This window comes from Dendrobates tinctorius, unplaced genomic scaffold, assembly GCF_039654945.1.
Source record: "Dendrobates tinctorius isolate UK_male_01 unplaced genomic scaffold, ASM3965494v1 ptg000098l, whole genome shotgun sequence".
Lineage (NCBI taxonomy): Eukaryota > Metazoa > Chordata > Amphibia > Anura > Dendrobatidae > Dendrobates > Dendrobates tinctorius.
This window is the reverse complement of record NW_027361766.1, coordinates 19811870-19833803: the sequence shown is the minus strand read 5'-3', so window position 1 is coordinate 19833803 and position 21934 is coordinate 19811870. Positions and strand designations below refer to the sequence as shown.

General features: G+C 42.8%; 1 protein-coding gene across 2 annotated transcripts in view; it reads left to right on the top strand.

The window, feature by feature from the left end:
* Positions 1-21934, top strand: part of RBBP5 (RB binding protein 5, histone lysine methyltransferase complex subunit) — a 58867-nt gene that overhangs the window by 24306 nt on the left and 12627 nt on the right. For both annotated transcript variants that reach the window (XM_073587194.1, XM_073587195.1), the window contains exons 4-11: positions 1396-1536; positions 7036-7198; positions 7282-7391; positions 7474-7593; positions 7860-8013; positions 8130-8201; positions 9883-10000; positions 13787-13856. In XM_073587194.1, coding sequence (XP_073443295.1) covers positions 1396-1536; positions 7036-7198; positions 7282-7391; positions 7474-7593; positions 7860-8013; positions 8130-8201; positions 9883-10000; positions 13787-13856 — 948 coding nt within the window. The remainder of the gene's footprint in view (positions 1-1395; positions 1537-7035; positions 7199-7281; positions 7392-7473; positions 7594-7859; positions 8014-8129; positions 8202-9882; positions 10001-13786; positions 13857-21934) is intronic.

The window sequence follows — 21934 nt, the reverse complement described above, 5'->3', positions numbered from 1 at the left end:
GTTTGTGGCGTGCTTGCAGAAACGGCTTCTTTCGCATCACTCTCCCATACAGCTTCTCCTTGTGCAAAGTGCGCTGTATTGTTGACTGATGCACAGTGACACCATCTGCAGCAAGATGATGCTGCAGGTCTTTGGAGGTGGTCTGTGGATTGTCCTTGACTGTTCTCACCATTCTTCTCCTCTGCCTTTCTGATATTTTTCTTGGCCTGCCACTTCTGAGCTTAACAAGAACTGTACCTGTGTTCTTCCATTTCCTTACTATGTTCCTCACAGTGGAAACTGACAGGTTAAATCTCTGAGACAACTTTTTGTATCCTTCCCCCGAAAAGCTATGTTGAATAATCTTTTTTTTCAGATCATTTGAGAGTTGTTTTGAGGAGCCCATGATGCCACTCTTCATAGGAGAATCAAATAGGAGAACTACTTGCAAGTGGCCACCTTAAATACCTTTTCTCATGATTTGATACACCTGGCTATGAGGTTACAAAACCAATTTAGTGCTTCAGGAAGTCAGTAAAAAGTAGTTAGGAGTGTTCAAATCAAGAAAATGCTAAGGGTGCCCATACTTTTGCACCGGTCAAATTTTGTTTAAATGCAGATTGCACGTTTTCTGTTAGTACAATAAACCTCATTTGAATCCAGAAATATAACTGAGTCCATCAGTTATTAGATATATGAAACTGAAATAGCTGTTGCAAAAACCAAACTTGTTATAAAGAAAAAAGGTTAACATTAATAGGGGTGCCCAAACTTAAACATATGACTGTATATTAAAGGGAATTCCCACTACTTGTCAACCGCTTGTCATATACTAGCAGTTATATAAAGGGGATTCCCACTACTGTTCATCTCCTTATCAATGTCCCTTATGTGCCTAGAAAATGGGGAAGAAAAGAAAAAAAAGGCATACTTGCCTCGCAGACCGGCTCTGCTCCTCCGTTACGAGCACTTTGTCCACCGGCAATGTAATGGGCTGCAGCCTTCCGGTCAATATAAGTACTAGAAAACCTCTTAAAATACACATCCATTGCAATGATTTTTCATATGCTAGCCTTGCACATGAAGCAAGGATTTGTTTGAATGCGCAGTGATGAGTAATTGCCTGTAATCTTAAAAGCAGTAAGATTCTTATTTTATTTTTTTTATTTTTTTATTTTTTTTTTTTTTTTTTATACACAAACTGAGATTTTCTCTAATCCCAGGAAACCTCTTTAAGTATCAGCAACAAAGTTTGTAGTGCAAAGTAAGCTGAAAATATAGAAGTCCTACCATGGGGCCGGGCAGCTGGGATCCTGAACAGTTCATAAGGCTTGTGTCCACCATTCTTCTCTATAATAGAGGATGGGCGTTTGAGAAACCTATGTAAGTGCATCCATGTCTGCTTTCTCCTTTCAGCTGGAGTAGAGATGGCCATAAGCTTGTGAGTGCTTCCACTGATAACATCGTATCCTTGTGGGATGTCCTCTCTGGAGACTGTGACCAGCGGTTTAGATTCCCTTCCCCTATTCTCAAAGTTCAGTTTCACCCACGGGATCAGTAAGTAACATGCTTTTCTTAAAAGGAATCTATCACCAGGTTTTTGCTATGTGATCTAGGGGTGATCTCATTTCCAGGAAAGTCACTTAACTTAAGCCCCCATTACACACTGCGATATCGCTAGCAATATCGCTGTAAAGTCACCGATTTTGTGACGTAGCAGCGATATTGCTAGCGATATCGCTACGTGTGATACTTACCTCCGACCGGCTCCCCCGCTGGTTATCGCTGGTCTCGCGAGAAGGTCCTGGACCATTTCTCGTCGTCAGCTTCCTGCGGCGCTTCCTGCTGTGACGACGAGCGACGCGTGGACGCGGGCGGGAGGACGTTAGGATCGCCGCGTCTGACAGGTAAGTAGCGACCCCTGCGATGTCGCTGGTGAGATCTGCCTGTGTGGCAGCTCACTAGCGACCACTTAGCGATGCACCAGCGATCCATATCGTTGTCGGGATCGCTGGTGCATCGCTATGTGTAACGGTACCCTTACTCTGCTGCTTGTTGTAATTTCACTTAAATCAACACTTTATCAGCAGGAGATTGTCACTAGAGGACTAGTTGTCACATGTCATGTAGTAGTCTTGCTCGGTGTAACACCTTCCCCAGCGCTGATTGGGAACTTTCTGTGCATTTACAGAAAGCTGCTAATCAGTGATGTGAGAGGGGGGCGGGGTTATACAGAGCTCAGCATTCTGAGCACAGCTAGATCTGCAGCAGACAAAGCAATGATTTTATCAAAATAACAGCATATAGTGATACATTGCTGGAATCAGGGTCTCACCCCCTACATCATGCTACTCTCAGGTTACAAAGCAAAAGTCTGGTGACCGATTCCCTTTGAAAGACATACATTTTTTTTCCCTTTTATGGTTATGAATGGGTAATGGGGTTGGTTTGGAAAGCACCTAATTAGCATGGGTTTGTCATATTTGTTAACTGATTAACTCAGATCTCCTTTAGATACAATTTTGTTACGGATGTCGCTGCAAAATCTAAGAGATTCCTCCTCAAAATCCGCATGTTACACATGGTTTTTGCTATGGGTTCTCCAGAGATTCTAATAAAGTAGGGAAATGTTAGTAAAATCTCATCTAATTGCCTTGTAATGTACTTTATGTTGGATTGTACCTGTCCAAAAAACACAGAAAATTCTTTACATGTGAGCCCAGCATTCTGCTTAGTGTCGTGATTGCACAATTTAACACACATTCCATTTTGTTTGTAGTGTTTTATACTTTGAACCAGTCAGTCATGTTTGCAACATGTTTATTCAATCTACAGCTGACACACACTTCTAATGGAGCAGGTTCAGCTTCCGATCCCCTCTGCCATCTTTGTTCTCCAGTGCATTTTGGCCTCAGTGCTGTAAGTGTATGCCACAGGGCAGTAAGGGGTTAAGGCCACGGTAACCATTGGATTTGATCTAGCAAACCATACAATTATAGGATGTTAAGGTTGGAAGAAACTTCTGGGGTCATCGTGTCCATTAGGGTGACCGGATCTCATATGGGGGGGAAAAAATGTCAGAATCTTGTTCGTCTGGACCCCACAAAACGATTCCCCTTTCCAGATATTGAGAGAGACAAAATTTGAGCTCGATCAAACGACGTTAACCCGTGCCGCTCGTCGCTCAAAGTTTGAAAAAATCCAAATTGAGGTATTTTAAGATTTAGGTATTTTGCATAGTCTGTTAGACTATAAAGAATGTGACAACAACATTGCAGAAATAGCCCTGACCAAATTTTCGAACTATTTGTTGTATTTGAATGCAGAGTTGGTGGGATTATCGTTTTTTGATCCCACCATTACAGACAATGAAAAGTTGTTAATGGCTAATAAATTGCTCAGTAGCACAGATGAACCATCAGAGCACGCTAACCTACATGAGTTGATAATTTTACAAAGTTATCTAATCTATTCTAGAGCTTTTGTTAAAGTAGTTTTTGAAACGTCAGAATATAATGCTCGGCATTTGCTTACAACTTGCAGGACATATTGCTTTTGTTCTTCATCTTTTGTCAGAAGGTCGTTAAAGTCTGTTACTTCCTACCTCTTTTAATTTTTCTTTCCTAACTTTTGGATTTACAACCCTAGCGTGCTCTGATGGTTCATTTGTTAACAACTTTTCATTGTCTGTAATGGTGGGATCAAAAAACGATAATCCCACCAACTCTGCATTCAAATACCACAAATGGTTCGAAAATTTGGTCAGGGCTATTTCTGCAATGTTGTTGTCACATTCTTTATAGTCTAACAGACTATGCAAAATACCTAAATCTTAAAATACCTCAATTTGGATTTTTTCAAACTTTGAGCGACGAGCGGCACGGGTTAACGTCGTTTGATCGAGCTCAAATTTTGGCTCTCTCAATATCTGGAAAGGGGAATCGTTTTGTGGGGTCCAGACGGACAAAATTCCGACATCGATTTTTTGCGGTCACCCTAGTGTCCATCCCCCTGCTCCATGCAGGATTCACTATACCATCTCAAACAGATGTCTGTCCAGCCTCTGTTTGAAGAAGACTTCCATTGAAGGAGAAACCACCTCTCGTTGCAGCCTGTTCCAATAATTGATCATTCTCGCTGTCAAAAAGTTTTTTTCTAACATCTAAGGCTGGTTTCACATTTGCGTTTTTTAGCGCTGGAAAAAAACGCATATGTGCGCATGCGTTTTTCCCCTATATTTAACATGGGTGCGCATACCTGCGCGCTTGTAAGCGCATGTATGCGATTTTCATGCGCTGCGTTTTTTTGGGGTGTGCGTTGGTATTTTCCAGACGCAGCATGTTGCATTTTTTGGCCCTGCAAAAAAGCGCATGCGCACATATGCGCACGTTTTGCGCTAAAAATGGCCATTATAGCCTATGGATGCGCATATGTGCGCACTGGCATGCTCATGTATGCGTTTTTTTGCATATGCGTTTTTTTTTTTTAACCATGGAATTTAGGGGTTTGGGTTAGAGTTAGGGTTAGTTAAGGGGGTTTAGGGTTAGGGTCAGGGTCAGGGTTAGGGTTGGGGTTTGGGTCAGGGTTAGGGTTAAGTATGGTTTGGTTAAGGGTTAGGGTCAGGGTTAGGGTCAGGATTAGGGTTAAGTATGGTTTGGTTAAGGGTTAGGGTCAGGGTTAGGGTTAGGGTCAGGGTTAGGGTTAAGTATGGTTTTGTTAAGGGTTAGGGTCAGGGTTAGGGTCAGGATTAGGGTTAAGTATGGTTTGGTTAAGGGTCAGGGTTAGGGTCAGGGTTAGGGTCAGGGTTAGGGTTAAGTATGGTTTGGTTAAGGGTCAGGGTTAGGGTTGGTCAGGGTTAGGGTTAGGGTCAAGTATGGTTAGGGTCAGGGTCAGGGTTAGGGTTAGGGTCAGGGTCAAGTATGGTTTTGTTAAGGGTTAGGGTCAGGGTTAGGGTCAGGATTAGGGTTAAGTATGGTTTGGTTAAGGGTCAGGGTTAGGGTTAGGGTCAGGGTTAGGGTTAGTTAGGGTTTGGGTTAGGGTTAAGTATGATTTGGTTAAGGTTTAGGGTTAGGGTTAGGGTCAGGGTTAGGGTTAGTAAAGTCATGGTTTGGGTAAGTGTGAGGGGACATCCAATGTTGGAAAAAAACGCAAACGCGGTAAAAACGCACTAAAAACGCATACAAACGCATAAAAACGCTGCGTTTTTTTCATGCATGCTCATAAAAATGCTTGAAAAAAACGCAGCAGTTGTATGCTTTTGTATGCGTTTTTTCAATGCGTTTTTTTGCGGGAAAAACGCGCTGCAAAAAAAAGCAAGTGTGAAACTAGCCTAATCTGTATCTTCTCCCTTTCAGTTTCATTTCATTACTTCTCATTTTTCCATGTGCCAATGAGGATGATTCCTCTACACTGACCATCCCTTCAGATATTTGTAGACAGCTATTAAGTCTCGACTTGGCCTTCTTTTTTTTTTTTCAAGCTAAATATTCCAAGATCTTTTAACCGTTCCTCGCAGGACATACTTTGCAGTCCGCTCACCATCCTGGTAGCTCTTCTCTGAACTTGCTCCAGATTTTCAATGTCGTCTTTTTTTTTTTTTTTTTTTTTTTTTTAAATGTGCTGCCCAGAAATGGACACAGTATTCCAGATGAGGTCTGACCAAGGAGGAGTAGAGGGGGATGATTACTTCACATGATCTAGACTGTATGCTTCTCTTAATATATCCCAGAACTGTTTGTCTTTTTTACTGTTGCATCACAGTGTTGACTCATGTGCAGTCTGTGATCGGTTAGTATTTCCAAGTCTTTTTCACATGTGCTGTTGCTTAGTTATATTCCTCCCATTCTGTAGATGTCATTTTCATTTTTCTTGTCCAGTTGTAGAAACTTTTATTTCTCCCTGTTAAATACCATTCAATTAGTTGCTGCCCCTTGTTGAAGCTTATTCTAGATCCTTCTGAATCCTTTCTCTGTCTTCTCTAGTGTTAGCTATCCCTCCTAGCTATGCATTGTCTGCAAATTTGATTAGGTTACCTTCAGTTCTCTTATCTAGTTCAGTTATAAAAAATATTGAACATCACTGGTGCCAGGACAGAGCCTAGGGGTACCCCACTTGAAACATCTTCCAATTGAATGTGCAATCATTTATCACCTCTCTTTGAGTACAATCACAGAGCCAGTTATGAATCCAGCTAACCGTAGCCTTGTCAATCCCATACTTGGTAATTTTTTTTCAATAACGATAGTATAAGATACTATATCAAATGCTTTGCTGAGGTCGAGATACATTGTATCTGCAACATTTCCCTGATCCACCCAGTCAGTGATTACCATGATATAGGACTTGTCTTAAAATGTAGAACTTTATCCTGTGGAGGATGTGCTAGCCAACACACATTTTTGTTCTGTAGCATAAAAGCAAAAAAGTGAATATCTGATGTGAAGATGGATTTCTTGAACATCACCACCACACTAGATTTGTAATTACAAGGGATTAAACGATGTATGCTAATCCTATCAAAAGCACTACATGAATAGTTCTCTATGGCTATTGTATAGTCACAGTCCTTCAACCTACAGAATAAAACTATTAGTCTGTCACAGGAGGTCTGAGATGGCAGTGAGAGGGGCCTCCTTCTTCATGCTCCGGCTGCAATGGCAAGTCATCAGTCCCTTGCGATTGCATAGTGGCGAGGGGAGGTGACGATGGGAGCCAGTGCACACGAGAATTGGCAACTGTGCCATTTAAACTTTCATCAGAGAATGACAGCTGCATACAAATGCTTGACATCAGCGATTAGTGCTCAGCTGCTAACAGTCCGATGTCGGCTTTATAACCTAGCCGGCATCTACCACATGTGGCGAGAGAGCAGCTCTTGAGCCCCCTCCATACACAGTCACCTTTGCAATAATGCATATTCCTCTTACGACTTAAAGAGCATGTTTTTAGGATATGTTTTGCTACATCATAAATTATATCTGCAAATGGTGGATGAGTGTACAATGGATTTTTAGAAATGCTACTGCTTTCTTTATATACATGTGTGTTTCTCTCCAGAGACAAAGTCCTGGTGTGCCCCATGAAGTCTGCACCTGTCATGCTAACACTGTCAGACTCCAGTCACGTAGTGTTACCAGTGGATGATGACTCCGACCTTAATGTAGTTGCATCGTTTGATCGGCGAGGGGACTATATCTATACAGGCAATGCCAAGGGAAAAGTAAGAGCTAGTATATGTTTTATGCTAGGAGAAAAACAGAAGCAGCACAGCTCCCCAGACCTGTTTTGCTTTATTCTTCCCAGATCTTAGTGTTGAAAACAATCACTCAGGCGCTGGTAGCATCTTTCCGGGTTACAACTGGGACCAGTAATACAACTGCAATCAAATCCATAGAATTTGCTCGCAAGGGCAGGTGAGTGGAACTGCCTGAGTCCTTTATGAACTCATGTGTCATTTTGGGTGACAGTACATTAGTCTTTTTTTCTTTCTTTTAGCTGTTTTTTGATAAACACGGCCGACAGAATCATTAGGGTATATGATGGACGGGAGATATTGACATGTGGCAGGGATGGGGAGCCTGAACCCATGCAGAAACTTCAAGATTTAGTGAACAGGTATTTATCTGAAACATGCAAGGGCTGAAAACCCCTACTCTCTCTATATGTTTCACAGAAACTCCCTCTTCAACACTAGGACTCATTGGATGACCCATGAAAGGCTTTATCCACATCTGCTTATCATATCATTCTGTAGTTCTGCTCCGAAAAATACGACAGGCTCCAAACACAAATGTAGAATTCTGAAGAGACTTGTGGTGCTAATGACTTGGTGACTTAGTATCATTGTAGCTAAGTGATGTTTTTTGTTTGTTCTCTCTTAGGACTCCCTGGAAGAAGTGTTGCTTTTCTGGGGATGGCGAGTACATTGTGGCAGGTTCTGCAAGGCAACATGCGCTCTATATTTGGGAGAAGAGCATTGGAAACCTGGTGAAAATTCTGCATGGGACGCGTGGTGAACTGTTACTCGATGTTGCTGTAAGTTTCTATTTGTAGAATTGCCTGTGAATAAATGTCGTCACCTCAGATAATTTGTCACTACGTCTGGTCAATCTTCTTTCTTTTTTTTTTTTTTTTATTTCTCCCTCCCCCAGTGGCATCCGGTCCGACCAATCATTGCATCAATTTCAAGTGGTGTAGTTTCCATATGGGCACAAAACCAAGTGGTATGTGTTGTAATACCAGCTGAGAATTAATAGAAACATTAAGGTGCCTCTATTTTGCCGTCTGTTCAAATAATGACAAAATGTAATTGGTTAATGGGGTTGTCCACCTTTGGGGACACTATTTATTTTCTTTCTTAAATGCATGCAGTTGAGATTGAAAGTAATTTTTGCAATTGTCTTTCATTAAAAATTTTGTGCTGTTTGCCTCCTATAGTCTCTGTATTAACTGGTCTCTATGATTACAAAATGAGTTATGGACCATAAAATAAAGATTTGGCCGACCCCGTTAACCCATTCTGCAATAGACCGTGTAATACCGCGGCTGTAGGAGGCAAACTGTGCAAAGTGTTAATGAAAACCAATAGGAAAAAATGCTTTTGAGCCCCTATTGCATGCATTTAAAGAAGAAGAACAATTGTCCCAAAAGGTGGGCAACCCTTGAAAGTGGTGGTTGGTCCAGGTTTGTCACAAACTTATGGTCTATCTGAGTGACTGCAGACTTTTAAATCCTCTTATTGTGCGCGGCACGCACTGTGAGAGTTCTCTGGTGCAGACGCGAGACCGAGCAACTTGTGACTACAAGGATGTGATATGCATGCTACTAGCCACCTTCTGACTGGTTATATGTGGCCTCTCTCAGTACTAGTGAATTGAACTCGCATCTGGTCTTAATGTGGCCGGGAGTATGCACATCGCATTCTTGAGGTCACGTGACTGCTCAGTCTCATCAATAGAGTATTCACCAATCTGCAGTCACACAGAGTGGCTGCAGACATTCCTGGAAAACCGCATTAAATATACTGTATTACTTAAATTAGACCCTTCTGCCCAAAGTTTTTTCTGTAAGATTTCACTGTTTTGTGCTAAGATATTAATGTAACTGAGATAAAACGGTGTGGTGTGCAGGACAGAGGAGACTTCTTTGCTGTTGTGTTTTTCACAGATAACTACGGTACCTATAGTCATACAGTGTAACAAACCCTCAGCTCTGAGCATATATCAATGTAGATTTTCAGGTCCCTGGCTGTTTGTGGGGCCTGAGGCTGAACAAGGGTGTAGGCCTCATTATCCCGATGGCCTATGTTGTATTTTCAAATTTATTTATTCCCCCCCCCCCCCTAACTTTTGGTGCAGTGGATATTTTTTTTTTTTTTTTTTTATGGGCCACCGCAAAATGTAAATGGGCGATTTATGACATTGTTCGTAGTATTCATCAAGGGATTACTTTCATTGTGTACTTCCTTTGTAGGACTCTGACAAAATGTGAACAAAGCATTAGAAAATTGCACACATCATTTTATAGCATAATGATGTGGTTTTATTCATGGTTGAACCTTCCCATTAAGGAAAGTGACCGCATTAGTGGTGTGACTCTAATGGCGAAGCTTTAAGATCCTGAGCTCATGGTATGCAGTTATTAGACATGCAGACACAGGTGAGCTTCATCAGAAGAGAGTCAGGAGTCTCAGGACAAAGGCTATGGGAATAATGTCCTGCCATGCATTGTGTATAGACTGTCAGTCTGTTTCAATGTATCTGTCCAGTGGATTCCGCCTTTTTCTCACTAGCATCGGTTAGGGGATTGGTTCTCTGCATTTTCAGCTAGGCGATGATTGTGTAGGTAGATGTGCTCAGTATTTGTGTTTCTTGACCTTTATTTCCCTGCTGTTTTTTTCTGTAGGAGAACTGGAGCGCTTTTGCTCCAGACTTCAAGGAGTTAGATGAGAATGTGGAGTATGAGGAGCGGGAATCCGAGTTTGATATTGAAGACGAAGATAAGAGTGAACCTGAACAAACTGGTAATGGGTGACAATGACTAAAGGGGTTGTCCAGGTTTGGGAGAAAAGTCAGCAGCCACTCCATGTGACAGCGTGCTTACCACATGCTATCATGATTTCCAGGTATTCCTGGTGTGAGCAGCTTGTCACGTGACTGCATGTACGCCAACTAGACTCCTGGCTTTTGTCAAATGTCTCCCATTGAGAGAAGCTGGACACGTCTTGTCACCATAAGTATGCAAATCGCCTACATGTGATTACATGACCACACACTTACACTGGGGAGTCGCGTTCATGCTGTCACGATTCAGCGGTCTGATGAGCTAGGTGGTGCACGGAATGGAGGAGACGGCTGATCCCAAAGAAAGTAGAAAAGGATGTATCCAGTGCTCAACCCAGGGTTCAATTAAAAAAAAAAAAAAAAAATCGCCATTTAATAGATTAATTAAAGCTAATGGTACAGCAATATAAATGAATGCATGTGTGTAAACTGTTATGTTTAACAACCCATGGACCAGTGTTTGAAAAGGATAACTGACAAAACATCTGACCTGCTAAGCTAAAACAGGATTTCCTCCTGCCGTGAGGGTATGGTGATCCTGAGCTATATGCTCTCCTCCATCTGCAGTTTCATTTTAGCCCAGTGTTTGTAGGAGACATACACAGCCTGTATCGTGTCTGCTGCACATCTCCCACCTTAGCGTAACCCTCCCGGTAGGATGCACTGTGTACTTCCCAGTAGTGTAAATCTCCCCAGATGACATTTTGCTGCTGGTCACTCGTCTGCCACTACTGATGGCTGCAGTGATGTTTTGGTTTCCTCACGATCCATGCTAGGCGACAGAAGGGGTGAGTCTACTGGTGTCAGACTTTCACATGTGAGCATAATTCTGCAATTATATGGTCCCTGTTCTCCCTCTTACACTTTCATATAAGCTTGAGTTACGATTGTGCACAAGGGGTTTCCCTCCATTTTATTCCCCCTGGGCCATCTTTCTCCACCATGCTGTTGGTTCATAAGCTGCACTGTGTCACAGTTTACCACTGTCTCTAAAGGTTCTACTTTTGCTGTTGTGAACACAGGGACTTCCATCCCATTGCTTTCTCCATTTCTAGGATTCGTTCTTTCCTTTAGTCTGATCCAGATGTAGGCCTTAGCTTCACCTCCCAGAAGGTACAGATATCTGCCCCTTCCATAGTCATTTAGCTTATGCAGGCTTTCATGTCGCGTTATTACCTTCTTCAGGGCGTGGCTCATTAAGCTCTTCCTTAGTCATTCCATGGGTTCTTGAGACCTCCAATATTGTTTTGTCTGCTCTTCAGGGATCTTCTTTGAGCCTCTCCAGAGCATTTACCCATTGTTCCTTTCATGGAAGGTGACATTTCTGGTGGCTATCACTTGCATTTGCAGAGTGTCTGAGCCCTTTCTCGAAAGGCTTCCTTCTTTAATCCCTATCGGAACAATGATTTACGTCCCATTCCATCCTTCATTTCTGAGGTGGTCTGTGCCTTCTAAATCAATGATTACCTCATCATCCTCTCCTTTTGCCCATTTCCCCTTCATCGTCAGGAGTGTTCCCTCCATCATCTGGACCTGGTCAGAGCCATTAGATCCCATCTTCTGTTTCGGAAGTCTTCTGTCTTTCTATCTTTTTGTGATCCCTCATGGGCCACGTATCATGGATCAGGTTAGCTATTGTGGGAGCTTACAAGACCAAGGACAGAGCTCGGCCCTTTCAGTTAACCATGCATTCTGCAAGTGCCTAAGGGGCCTCCTGGAAGGCCAGGCAAGCAGGATTGTGATTCTCAGGTCTCCATGTCAGCTACACCTTGGTCGTATGTAATTCACTCTATGGCTTCTGCCGATGCCATCTTGGGGCGGAAAGGGGTTCAGGCCACTGTCAGTTAGGCAAGCCACATGGTTAGCCATTACTTTTTTTTCCTACCCATTGGGAATGCCCTGGAATGTCTTGTGGCCCTTTGTGCCTCATTGCTATTCAGAAGCAAAACAGATTTTTGTATTTGCCGTAGGATTCTTTTCTCGTTGAATGTACTGGAGTAGTCCGCTCCCACCCTATTCCTGTTTCTTCTTTCCCGTTATCAGTTCTGGCTGCTCGTACCTAATGTTTTCTTCCATACTCTGAGTTAAGGTCATGTTGATTCCTAGCTATGTTTTTGTTCTAAAATTTTTGCCTTTTTTTTTTTTTTTATTGCACTCCTAATGCTTTTGGCTTTAACCGAAGTTCCTTAGTGTCTGGGAAGAGAATATAGCCCATCAGGTGGATGCAACACTTCTTTTCACCTAGTATTGAGCCTCCGAGTGGAAAGGCGTATCCACAAATCCATGTCTTTTAATATATTCAATGAGAAAGGGATTTTGCTAAGTAATGCTTTTTTTTTATCTGAATGGAAAAGGAAGCCGCTAAAATGGAGCTGATCTCATTGTGTATACTGCATGTAGGGTTCTGGCAGGGCTTAAGTGGAGCATACTGAGCAAAGTCAGAGCCCATAATCCTACCTCCATTTTTGCGTTTGATCACTTGTAGTCTTCATAGTTCCCTGAATATGTTTGAGGTGCATGAGTTAACCACTTTGGTTTAAAGGATGTACCATTTTTCCCACAAACGATGTCACAGTATGCCTTAAAGATTGGACAGGAGCTGAGTCCATTGCAGAAGGTGGCAGTAATCAACAGCATAACCCTTGCTACAATGCCCAGGATCAAAGATTACTTTGATCCCAATTATTTATTTTCAAATCTAACTATTCCCAATGAAAATTGATCCCTCATATGGCTACAGACTGGTATAAGCGCGTGATTGAAAGAAAACTAATGCAACACCCAGTAACGAAGATGGCTTTGATCCTAGTCCTTTCTTTAATCTCGCATTTGTTCGTAACTGCTGCATCTAAATGAATGACAATGGAAGGGGTTTTTCTCCTTACTAAGCCCCTGAAATGTCATCACAAGTTGTAACAAGGCACCTATGCTTTGGAACTCTGAATGCTTGCCAGGTCTGCCATGTTAGTGGGCGACAGAGTCTAAGCCTAAGAGCTCATACTCACATTCGAGAAACTTGGACGAGTCTCACGCGTCCATACCCGGCACTGCCGCCGGCACTCGGGAGCCAAGCGTGTGGCTGCATGTATTTCTATGCAGCTGAAACCTCCGATCCGAGTGCCGGGTATTGACGTGCAAGACTCAAGCGAGTTTCTCAAATGTGAGTATAAGCCCTAATAGGATGTTTGTCAGCATCACTTACAGGCATAATCCAGCTTTTACATGTGTGTAAGCATGCAGTGCTGAAGTATTGCAGAGTGATGAAGTGATTGCATGTTACAGTACTTTAGTGGAACTAAGCTGGAAAAAAAAAGTGGGGAAAACATCAACCTGATTTTGACTTTATAAAATTATGTAAAAAAAGATACAGTATAAGAAAAGTATGTATAATTGGCATTTCCTAGCCCATAATGAACTGTATTCTAAAGTTGGAAACAATAATCTTCAAGAAAAAACAAACAAAAGTTCTTGCACTAAAAATATGGTGATTTTAAAGCAACACTTTTTTTTTTTTTTTTTTTTTTTTTTTTAAATTAAATGAAGGGATTAAAAAATACAACTATTCCCAAGCTACAGGGGGTATAACACAAAGTGATAGAAACAATATAAATAATTGCTGTGTCCCCAATAGCTTCATCTTTAAAGGTTACAGAAATAACTATCCTGGTATGAATGGTAAATGACACTGTAAATATGTGTACGAAGTCGATTCCAAATTGTGATAATATCCGCTTCCTAACATCCAGGTGGAGATGCAGCGGAAGATGAAGAAGTGGATGTGACTAGCGTGGACCGTATTGCAGCTTTCTGCAGCAGGTACATAACTTTTTGGAGAGAATCATGTGAATAAGCATATGTATTCATGTACGTGTGTGTATATATGCATATACAGTGGCATGTGGAAGTATTTACCCCCCCCCTGGCATGTCTAATGTTTTGCTACCTCACAACCTACAATTTTATTTTTATCTTTTTTTGAAGGTTTGCATCAGTTCATGTAAAGAATATGCCAACAACTGTGAACATTTGGATTATTTTTAATGTGACGCAAACAACAAATATGCAAACTGACTTACTCAGTTATTTTGTCTGAACTATTCACCCCCCTAAAGTCAGTACATTGGAGAGCCTCCTTTTGCAGCAATTGCAGCTGCCAAAGTCTCTTTGGAAAAGTTTCTTAGCTTTCCACATCTTGCCACTGGGATTTTTACCCAGTCCTCAAGGCAAAACAGCTCCAGCTCCTTTCCAAATTAGGCCCTCCGTTTTTGTGTCCATATGCGGTCCATTTTTTTAAGGACTGCAAATGCAGACAGGCACACCTGTTGTATTCAGTGGTGGTTGCCACATGTCAATTTTTTTTTTTCTAACACTGATCATGTGTCTGTGTGAAAAACCTGCAGACATGTCAGTTTTTATTTTTTTTGCCTAGCATGGACAAAATGCATACTGCACATGTGCACTCTGATGACACAAGGATGACATTGGTGTGTCATCAGAGTGACGGGTGCCAGCACCTGAGTAGGAGCAGTACAGTTCCCTCTGTTCCCACTCCTGGCCGGCTCCTGAACACAGCTCCCATCATTGCTTCCTGCTCGTGCTGAGGTCGGCGCAACCAGGAGATAATGATGGGAGTTGTATTCAGCAGTATCTGTGTAACTCATTTGTAAAATAAAACATAAAATAAATAACCAGCAAAAAGAAAGCCAATGGTTTGGGGCTCAAGTTAACCCCTATACCCCCCAAGGGTGGTTTGCACGTTAATGACCAGGCCAATTTTTACAATTCTGACCACTGTCCCTTTATGAGGTAATAACTCTGGAACGCTTCCATGGATCCCAGTGATTCTGACCTTGTCTTTTCGTGACATATTGTACTTCATGTTAGTGGTAATATTTCTTTGATATGACTTCTGTTTATTTGTGAAAAAAACAGAAATTTGGTGAAAATTTTTGCAGTTTTCCCAACTTTGAATTTTTATGCGCTTAAATCACAGAGATATTTCACACAAATTTCTTAAGTAACATTTCCCACATGTCTACTGTACATCAGCACAATTTTGGGGAAAAAAAATTTTTTTTGTTAGAAAGTTATAAGGGTTAAAATTTAAACAGCAATTTCTCATTTTTAGAACACTTTTTTTTATTTTTTTAGGGACCGCATCACATTTGAAGCCACTTTGACAGGGGTCTATATGATAGAAAATACCCAAAAGTTGCACCATTCTAAAAACTGCACCCCTGATGGTACTCAAAACCACATTCAAGAAGTTTCTTAACCTTTCAGGTGCTTCACAGGAATTTTTGGAATGAACATTTTAACTTTTTTTCCCAAAAAAATTATTTCCGATCCAATTTTTTTTTTTTTTTTTTTTTACCAAGGATAACAGGAGAAATTGCACCCCAAAAGTTGTTGTGCAATTTGTCCTGAGTACGCTGATAGCCCATATGTGCAGGTAAACCACTGTTTGGGCGCACGGCAGAGCTCGGAAGGGAAGAAGCGCCGTTTGAGTTTTTCAACACAAAATTGGCTGGAATTGAGATCGGACGCCATGTCATGCTTGGAGAGCCCCTGATGTGCCTAAACAGTGAAAACCCCCCACAAATGACCCCATTTTGGAAACTAGACTTCCCCAAGGAACTTATTTAGATGTTTGGTGAGCACTTTGAACCCCCCAAGTGCTTCACAGAAGTTTATAACGTAGAACCGTGAAAATAAAAAATCATATTTTTTTTCAACAAAAATTATCCTTTCGCCCCAAATTTATTTTTACCAAGAGTAAAAGAAGAAATTGGAACCCAGAAGTTGTTGTGTAATTTCTCTTGAGTACGTCGATACCCCATATGTAGGGGAAGAGGCGCCATATTGGAGTTCATATTTTGCTGGAATGGTTTGTAGGTGCCATGTCACATTGGTAGAGCCCCTGAGGTGCCAGAACAACAGAATCCCCCTATATTTGAACTAATTTAACAAACTACGCTCCCCAATGAATTCGTCTAGGGGGGTGCAGTGATTATATTAACAAAACATGTGCCTCAAAGAATTTTATACCACTGAGCGGTGAAGAAAGAATAAATTAAATTCTTACCATTAAAATGTTGTTTTAGCCCCATGTTTTTAATTTTTCTATGGGCTAATAGGAATTTTTTTTTACAACAAACTGAGGTCCATTTCTTCCTGAGTGTGCCAATACCCTACATGTAATCGGGAAATATTTTTCAGGCACAGTGTAAAGCTCAGAAGGCAAGGAACGGCAGATTTTACTCTTATGGTTTGCAGATGCTTTAACCCACTTGGAGAGCCCCTGAGGTGCCAGAAGAGCAGAACTACCCCCCTATAAGTGACCCCATTTAGGAACTACACCTCTCAATGAATTCATTTAGGGGTGCAGTGATCACATTGAAACCATGCGTGTCACAGAATTTTATAACTCATTACTTGGTCAGGGCTCCTTTTGCATCAATTACTGCATCAGTGTGGCGTGGCATGCTGAGGTGTTGATGGCAGCCTTCAGCTCGCCTGCATTGTTGGGACTGGTGTCTCTCAAGTGCATTTACTGAACATACATTTCAGCTGGCCAACATTTGATTTTAAAATCAATTTTTCAAGCTGGTGTTATAAAGTATTCTAATATACTGAGATAATGTCTTTTGGGTTTTCATTGGCTGTAAGCCATAATCATCAACATTAACAGAAATAAACACTTGAAATAGATCACTCTGTAATGACTCTGTATAATATGAGTTTCACTTTTTTTATTGAAGAACTGAAATTAACTTTTTTTTTTTTAATCAAAACCATTTTTATTGTGACAATCACAATTTGCCAGCAATACATATTACATTCTTGTATTACATAGCACTGTAAATCCATCCATTTTCAAGACATTGTTACAATCATACCTGTATTGTATCATGGTATAACCTTAAAATTGTATTGTAAACCAATCAACAAAACTTTCCCTCCCCCCCAATTAAACTCTTCCCCCAAAACACCCTAAATTAATATATATATATATATATATATATATATATATATATATATATATATATACACACATATACAGTGCCTACAAGTAGTATTCAACCCCCTGCAGATTTAGCAGGTTTACACATTCGGAATTAACTTGGCATTGTGACATTTGGACTGTAGATCAGCCTGGAAGTGTGAAATGCACTGCAGCAAAAAAGAATGTTATTTCTTTGTTTAATTATTTTTTAAATTGTGAAAAGTTTATTCAGAGGGTCATTTATTATTCAACCCCTCAAACCACCAGAATTCTGTTTGGTTCCCCTAAAGTATTAAGAAGTATTTCAGGCACAAAGAACAATGAGCTTCACATGTTTGGATTAATTATCTCTTTTTCCAGCCTTTTCTGACTATTTAAGACCCTCCCCAAACTTGTGAGCAGCACTCATACATGGTCAACATGGGAAAGACAAAGGAGCATTCCAAGGCCATCAGAGACAAGATCGTGGAGGGTCACAAGGCTGGCAAGGGGTACAAAACCCTTTCCAAGGAGTTGGGCCTACCTGTCTCCACTGTTGGGAGCATCATCCGGAAGTGGAAGGCTTATGGAACTACTGTTAGCCTTCCACGGCCTGGACAGCCTTTGAAAGTTTCCTCCCGTGCCGAGGCCAGGCTTGTCCGAAGAGTCAAGGCTAACCCAAGGACAACAAGGAAGGAGCTCCGGGAAGATCTCATGGCAGTGGGGACATTGGTTTCAGTCAATACCATAAGTAACGTACTCCACCGCAATGGTCTCCGTTCCAGACGAGCCCGTAAGGTACCTTTACTTTCAAAGCGTCATGTCAAGGCTCGTCTACAGTTTGCTCATGATCACTTGGAGGACTCTGAGACAGACTGGTTCAAGGTTCTCTGGTCTGATGAGACCAAGATCGAGATCTTTGGTGCCAACCACACACATGACGTTTGGAGACTGGATGGCACTGCATACGACCCCAAGAATACCATCCCTACAGTCAAGCATGGTGGTGGCAGCATCATGCTGTGGGGCTGTTTCTCAGCCAAGGGGCCTGGCCATCTGGTCCGCATCCATTGGAAGATGGATAGCACGGCCTACCTGGAGATTTTGGCCAAGAACCTCCGCTCCTCCATCAAGGATCTTAAGATGGGTCGTCATTTCATCTTCCAACAAGACAACGACCCAAAGCACACAGCCAACAAAACCAAGGCCTGGTTCAAGAGGCAAAAAATCAAGGTGTTGGAGTGGCCTAGTCAGTCTCCTGACCTTAACCCAATTGAAAACTTGTGGAAGGAGCTCAAGATTAAAGTCCACATGAGACACCCAAAGAACCTAGATAACTTGGAGAAGATCTGCATGGAGGAGTGGGCCAAGATAACTCCAGAGACCTGTGCCGGCCTGATCAGGTCTTATAAAAGACGATTATTAGCTGTAATTGCAAACAAGGGTTATTCCACAAAATATTAAACCTAGGGGTTGAATAATAATTGACCCACACTTGTATGTTTAAAATTTATTAAAATTTAACTGAGCAACATAACTTTTTGGTTTGTAAGATTTATGCATCTGTTAATAAATCCTGCTCTTGTGTGAAGTTTGAAGGCTCTAACTTATTTGCATCTTATCAAACCTGCTAAATCTGCAGGGGGTTGAATACTACTTGTAGGCACTGTATATACACTCACTGGCCACTTTATTAGGTACACCATGCTAGTAAGGGGTTGGACCCCCTTTTGCCTTCAGAACTGCCTCAATTCTTCGTGGCAGAGATTCAACAAGGTGCTGGAAGCATTCCTCAGAGATTTTGGACCATATTGACATGATGGCATCACACAGTTGGCGCAGATTTGTCGGCTGCACATCCCTGATGCGAATCTCCCGTTCCACCACATCCCAAAGATGCTCTATTGGATTGAGATCTGGTGACTGAGGAGGCCATTTGAGTACAGTGAACTCATTGTCATGTTCAAGAAACCAATCTGAGATGATTCGAGCTTTATGACATGGCGCATTATCCTGCTGAAAGTAGCCATCAGATGTTGGGTACATTGTGGTCATAAAGGGATGGACATGGTCAGCAACAATACTCAGGTAGGCTGTGGCGTTGCAACGATGCTCAATTGGTACCAAGGGGCCCAAAGAGTGCCCAGAAAAAATTCCCCACACCATGACACCACCACCACCAGCCTGAACCGTTGATACAAGGCAGGATGGATCCATGCTTTCATGTTGTTTACGCCAAATTCTGACCCTACCATCCGAATGTCGCAGCAGAAATCGAGACTCATCAGACCAGGCAACGTTTTTCCAATCTTCTACTGTCCAATTTCGATGAGCTTGTGCAAATTGTAGCCTCAGTTTCCTGTTCTTAGCTGAGAGGAGTGGTACCCAGTGTGGTCTTCTGCTGCTGTAGCCCATCTGCCTCAAAGTTCGACGCACTGTGCGTTCAGAGATGCTCTTCTGCCTACCTTGGTTGTAACGGGTGGCAATTTGAGTCACTGTTGCCTTTCTATCAGCTCGAACCAGTCTGCCCATTCTCCTCTGACCTCTGGCATCAACATGGCATTTCCGGCCACAGAACTGCCGCTCACTGGATTTTTTTTCTTTTTCGGACCATTCTCTGTAAACCCTAGAGATGGTTGTGCGTGAAAATCCCAGTAGATCAGCAGTTTCTGAAATTCTCAGACCAGCCCTTCTGGCACCAACAATCATGCCACGTTCAAAGGCACTCAAATCACCTTTCTTCCCCATACTGATGCTCGGTTTGAACTGCAGGAGATTGTCTTGACCATGTCTACATGCCTAAATGCACTGAGTTGCCGCCATGTGATTGGCTGATTAGAAATTAAGTCTTAACACACAGTTGGACAGGTGTACCTAATAAAGTGGCCAGTGAGTGTGTGTATATATATATATATATATATATATATATTTTGTAGGGATGTGACTCGCTCAGGTGCAGCGGGAGACAATCATGAGGCAGGTTCTTCCCAAAGTTCATAAGGTTTATTTGCTCCATAAACCATAGACAGCATAACACTGAAATGTAACCTTCACTTCAGGCAAAGGAACAGAAATGTCCGTGGCTTCAGACTCGGACTGAGAGTCTCAGCACATGCTGGGAGCTGTAGTCCTCCCCATATACACTCTCTGTAGTGTCCCACCTGGACACATGGAAGTCTGTCCACACTCAGACAGACTCCCTCCACACTCTCTCACATGTGCCAAACACCTCAATTACATAGCCCTGTAACCACACCCACAGGTGATCACATGGCTATGACATCACTAAAGGTTGTATAGACACACACAGGTTTCCCTGACACAGTGTAACAGAAAGATCAGCAGTACCTCTGCTGATCAATACACCCTGGAGCCTGCATCCCAAGGCCACCCACCTTGAGACCCATAATGGTCATTTAGGACCCTGCTCCTGTTACCACACTGAATGTGCCTGTACACCCGTCCTGGGACACCCACACAGCGCCCCCTAGCTGACATAGTGGTAACTACACCACATACCTCCCCCTCTGTTCAAACTTGTGGGGTTGAACACATGACATCACCCAGGGATCTTGAGACCGGGCACTCATGTCACCTTGCCCTACCAATCGAGAGGACCGTCTCCATCTGTTTCGGCAGTCATACTGCATCATATTTACGTTAGGCCTCCCCCGCCCCCAGCGGTCAGTATCTCGGCCTTGGGCTTTGGCCTTCCCGTCAAAGTCCGTCAGGGTGACCAGGCACTCTTTAGTCTCCATCTGTCTGCAGTGCGCTCCATCACCCGACCTTTCTCTCACTAGCTGACTCTCCCGGTTCATACGGTCATGAGTCCCACGTCCAGTTGGGCTAACTGGCTGGTATGAGTCTGACCCTCTGTCGCTACGTCCACCACCGGGTCTCGTGCCTATGCTACTAAGATTAGAACTGCCACTTGCGGACTCTCGACGTTCTTGTCTTCGACTACCTGTCCTTTCATTCTTTGGAGGATCCCTTCGGGTCTTTACAACTTGGGTTGGAGGTGGACGCCACCTGACGTTCTGTATCTGCTTATTCATCTGCAGCCGATCCTGTCTTAGCTGCTCAATCTCCTTCAGGTACGCTACCCGATATTCCAGGAGCAAGCGAAGCTTCCCAATGCTTTCCACCGAACCAACCACAATGACAGGAACCATGTCATCTTCAATAACGACTTGGATTTCACCAGCAGGTGGGATCCTCACTCTCTTCACACAGGATCGATTCACCATCTCCTGCATCACCTTTCCAAGTCTGCCAACGACTTTCCCCACCAGATTTCTGGGTACCGGAATTATGTCTTCCACAAAGCCCAGCCGACTTTGTGCTTCCCTTGCAAGCTCCAGACGTCGAGCGGCTTTCCTATTACGCTCCACGAGCATCTGTTTCGTGCGGAGACATTGTAGGTGCATCTCCTTCAGGACAGCCACCCTTCTCTCTGTGTCTTCCGTTTCTGCCAGTATCACCAACTGGTCTGTTTCTGGTGCCCAGCTCACACTATAGGCCTTTACTGCCTTTTTAAAGGTCTCATGCACACCTTCGCTGGTACACGCTTCTCGCACGTCTTCGGGTACCTCCATCACGCACTTGAAGGTCATGGACTTGCTCTCATCCTGGACAGATGGCTCTGGGTTCCCCACGGACACTTCCCTCAAGGTATCTGCCAAGACCGGGTGACTGTCTTGTGCAGCTCTTGGTTCACCATCTTCCTGAGATTTACAGTCTTCAGGACCCTTTTCCAAGATGGGCTTTGGCAGTTCTGCCTTGCTATCAGTCGGGCACGGCCGCTGTACGTCTTCACCCATCCACTTCTTCTGCAGAAGACCTTTTACTACTCCACTGAGTTCTTGCAGAACTTTATCTCGCTCCTCTGCCAGGTAGCGACGCTGATCCT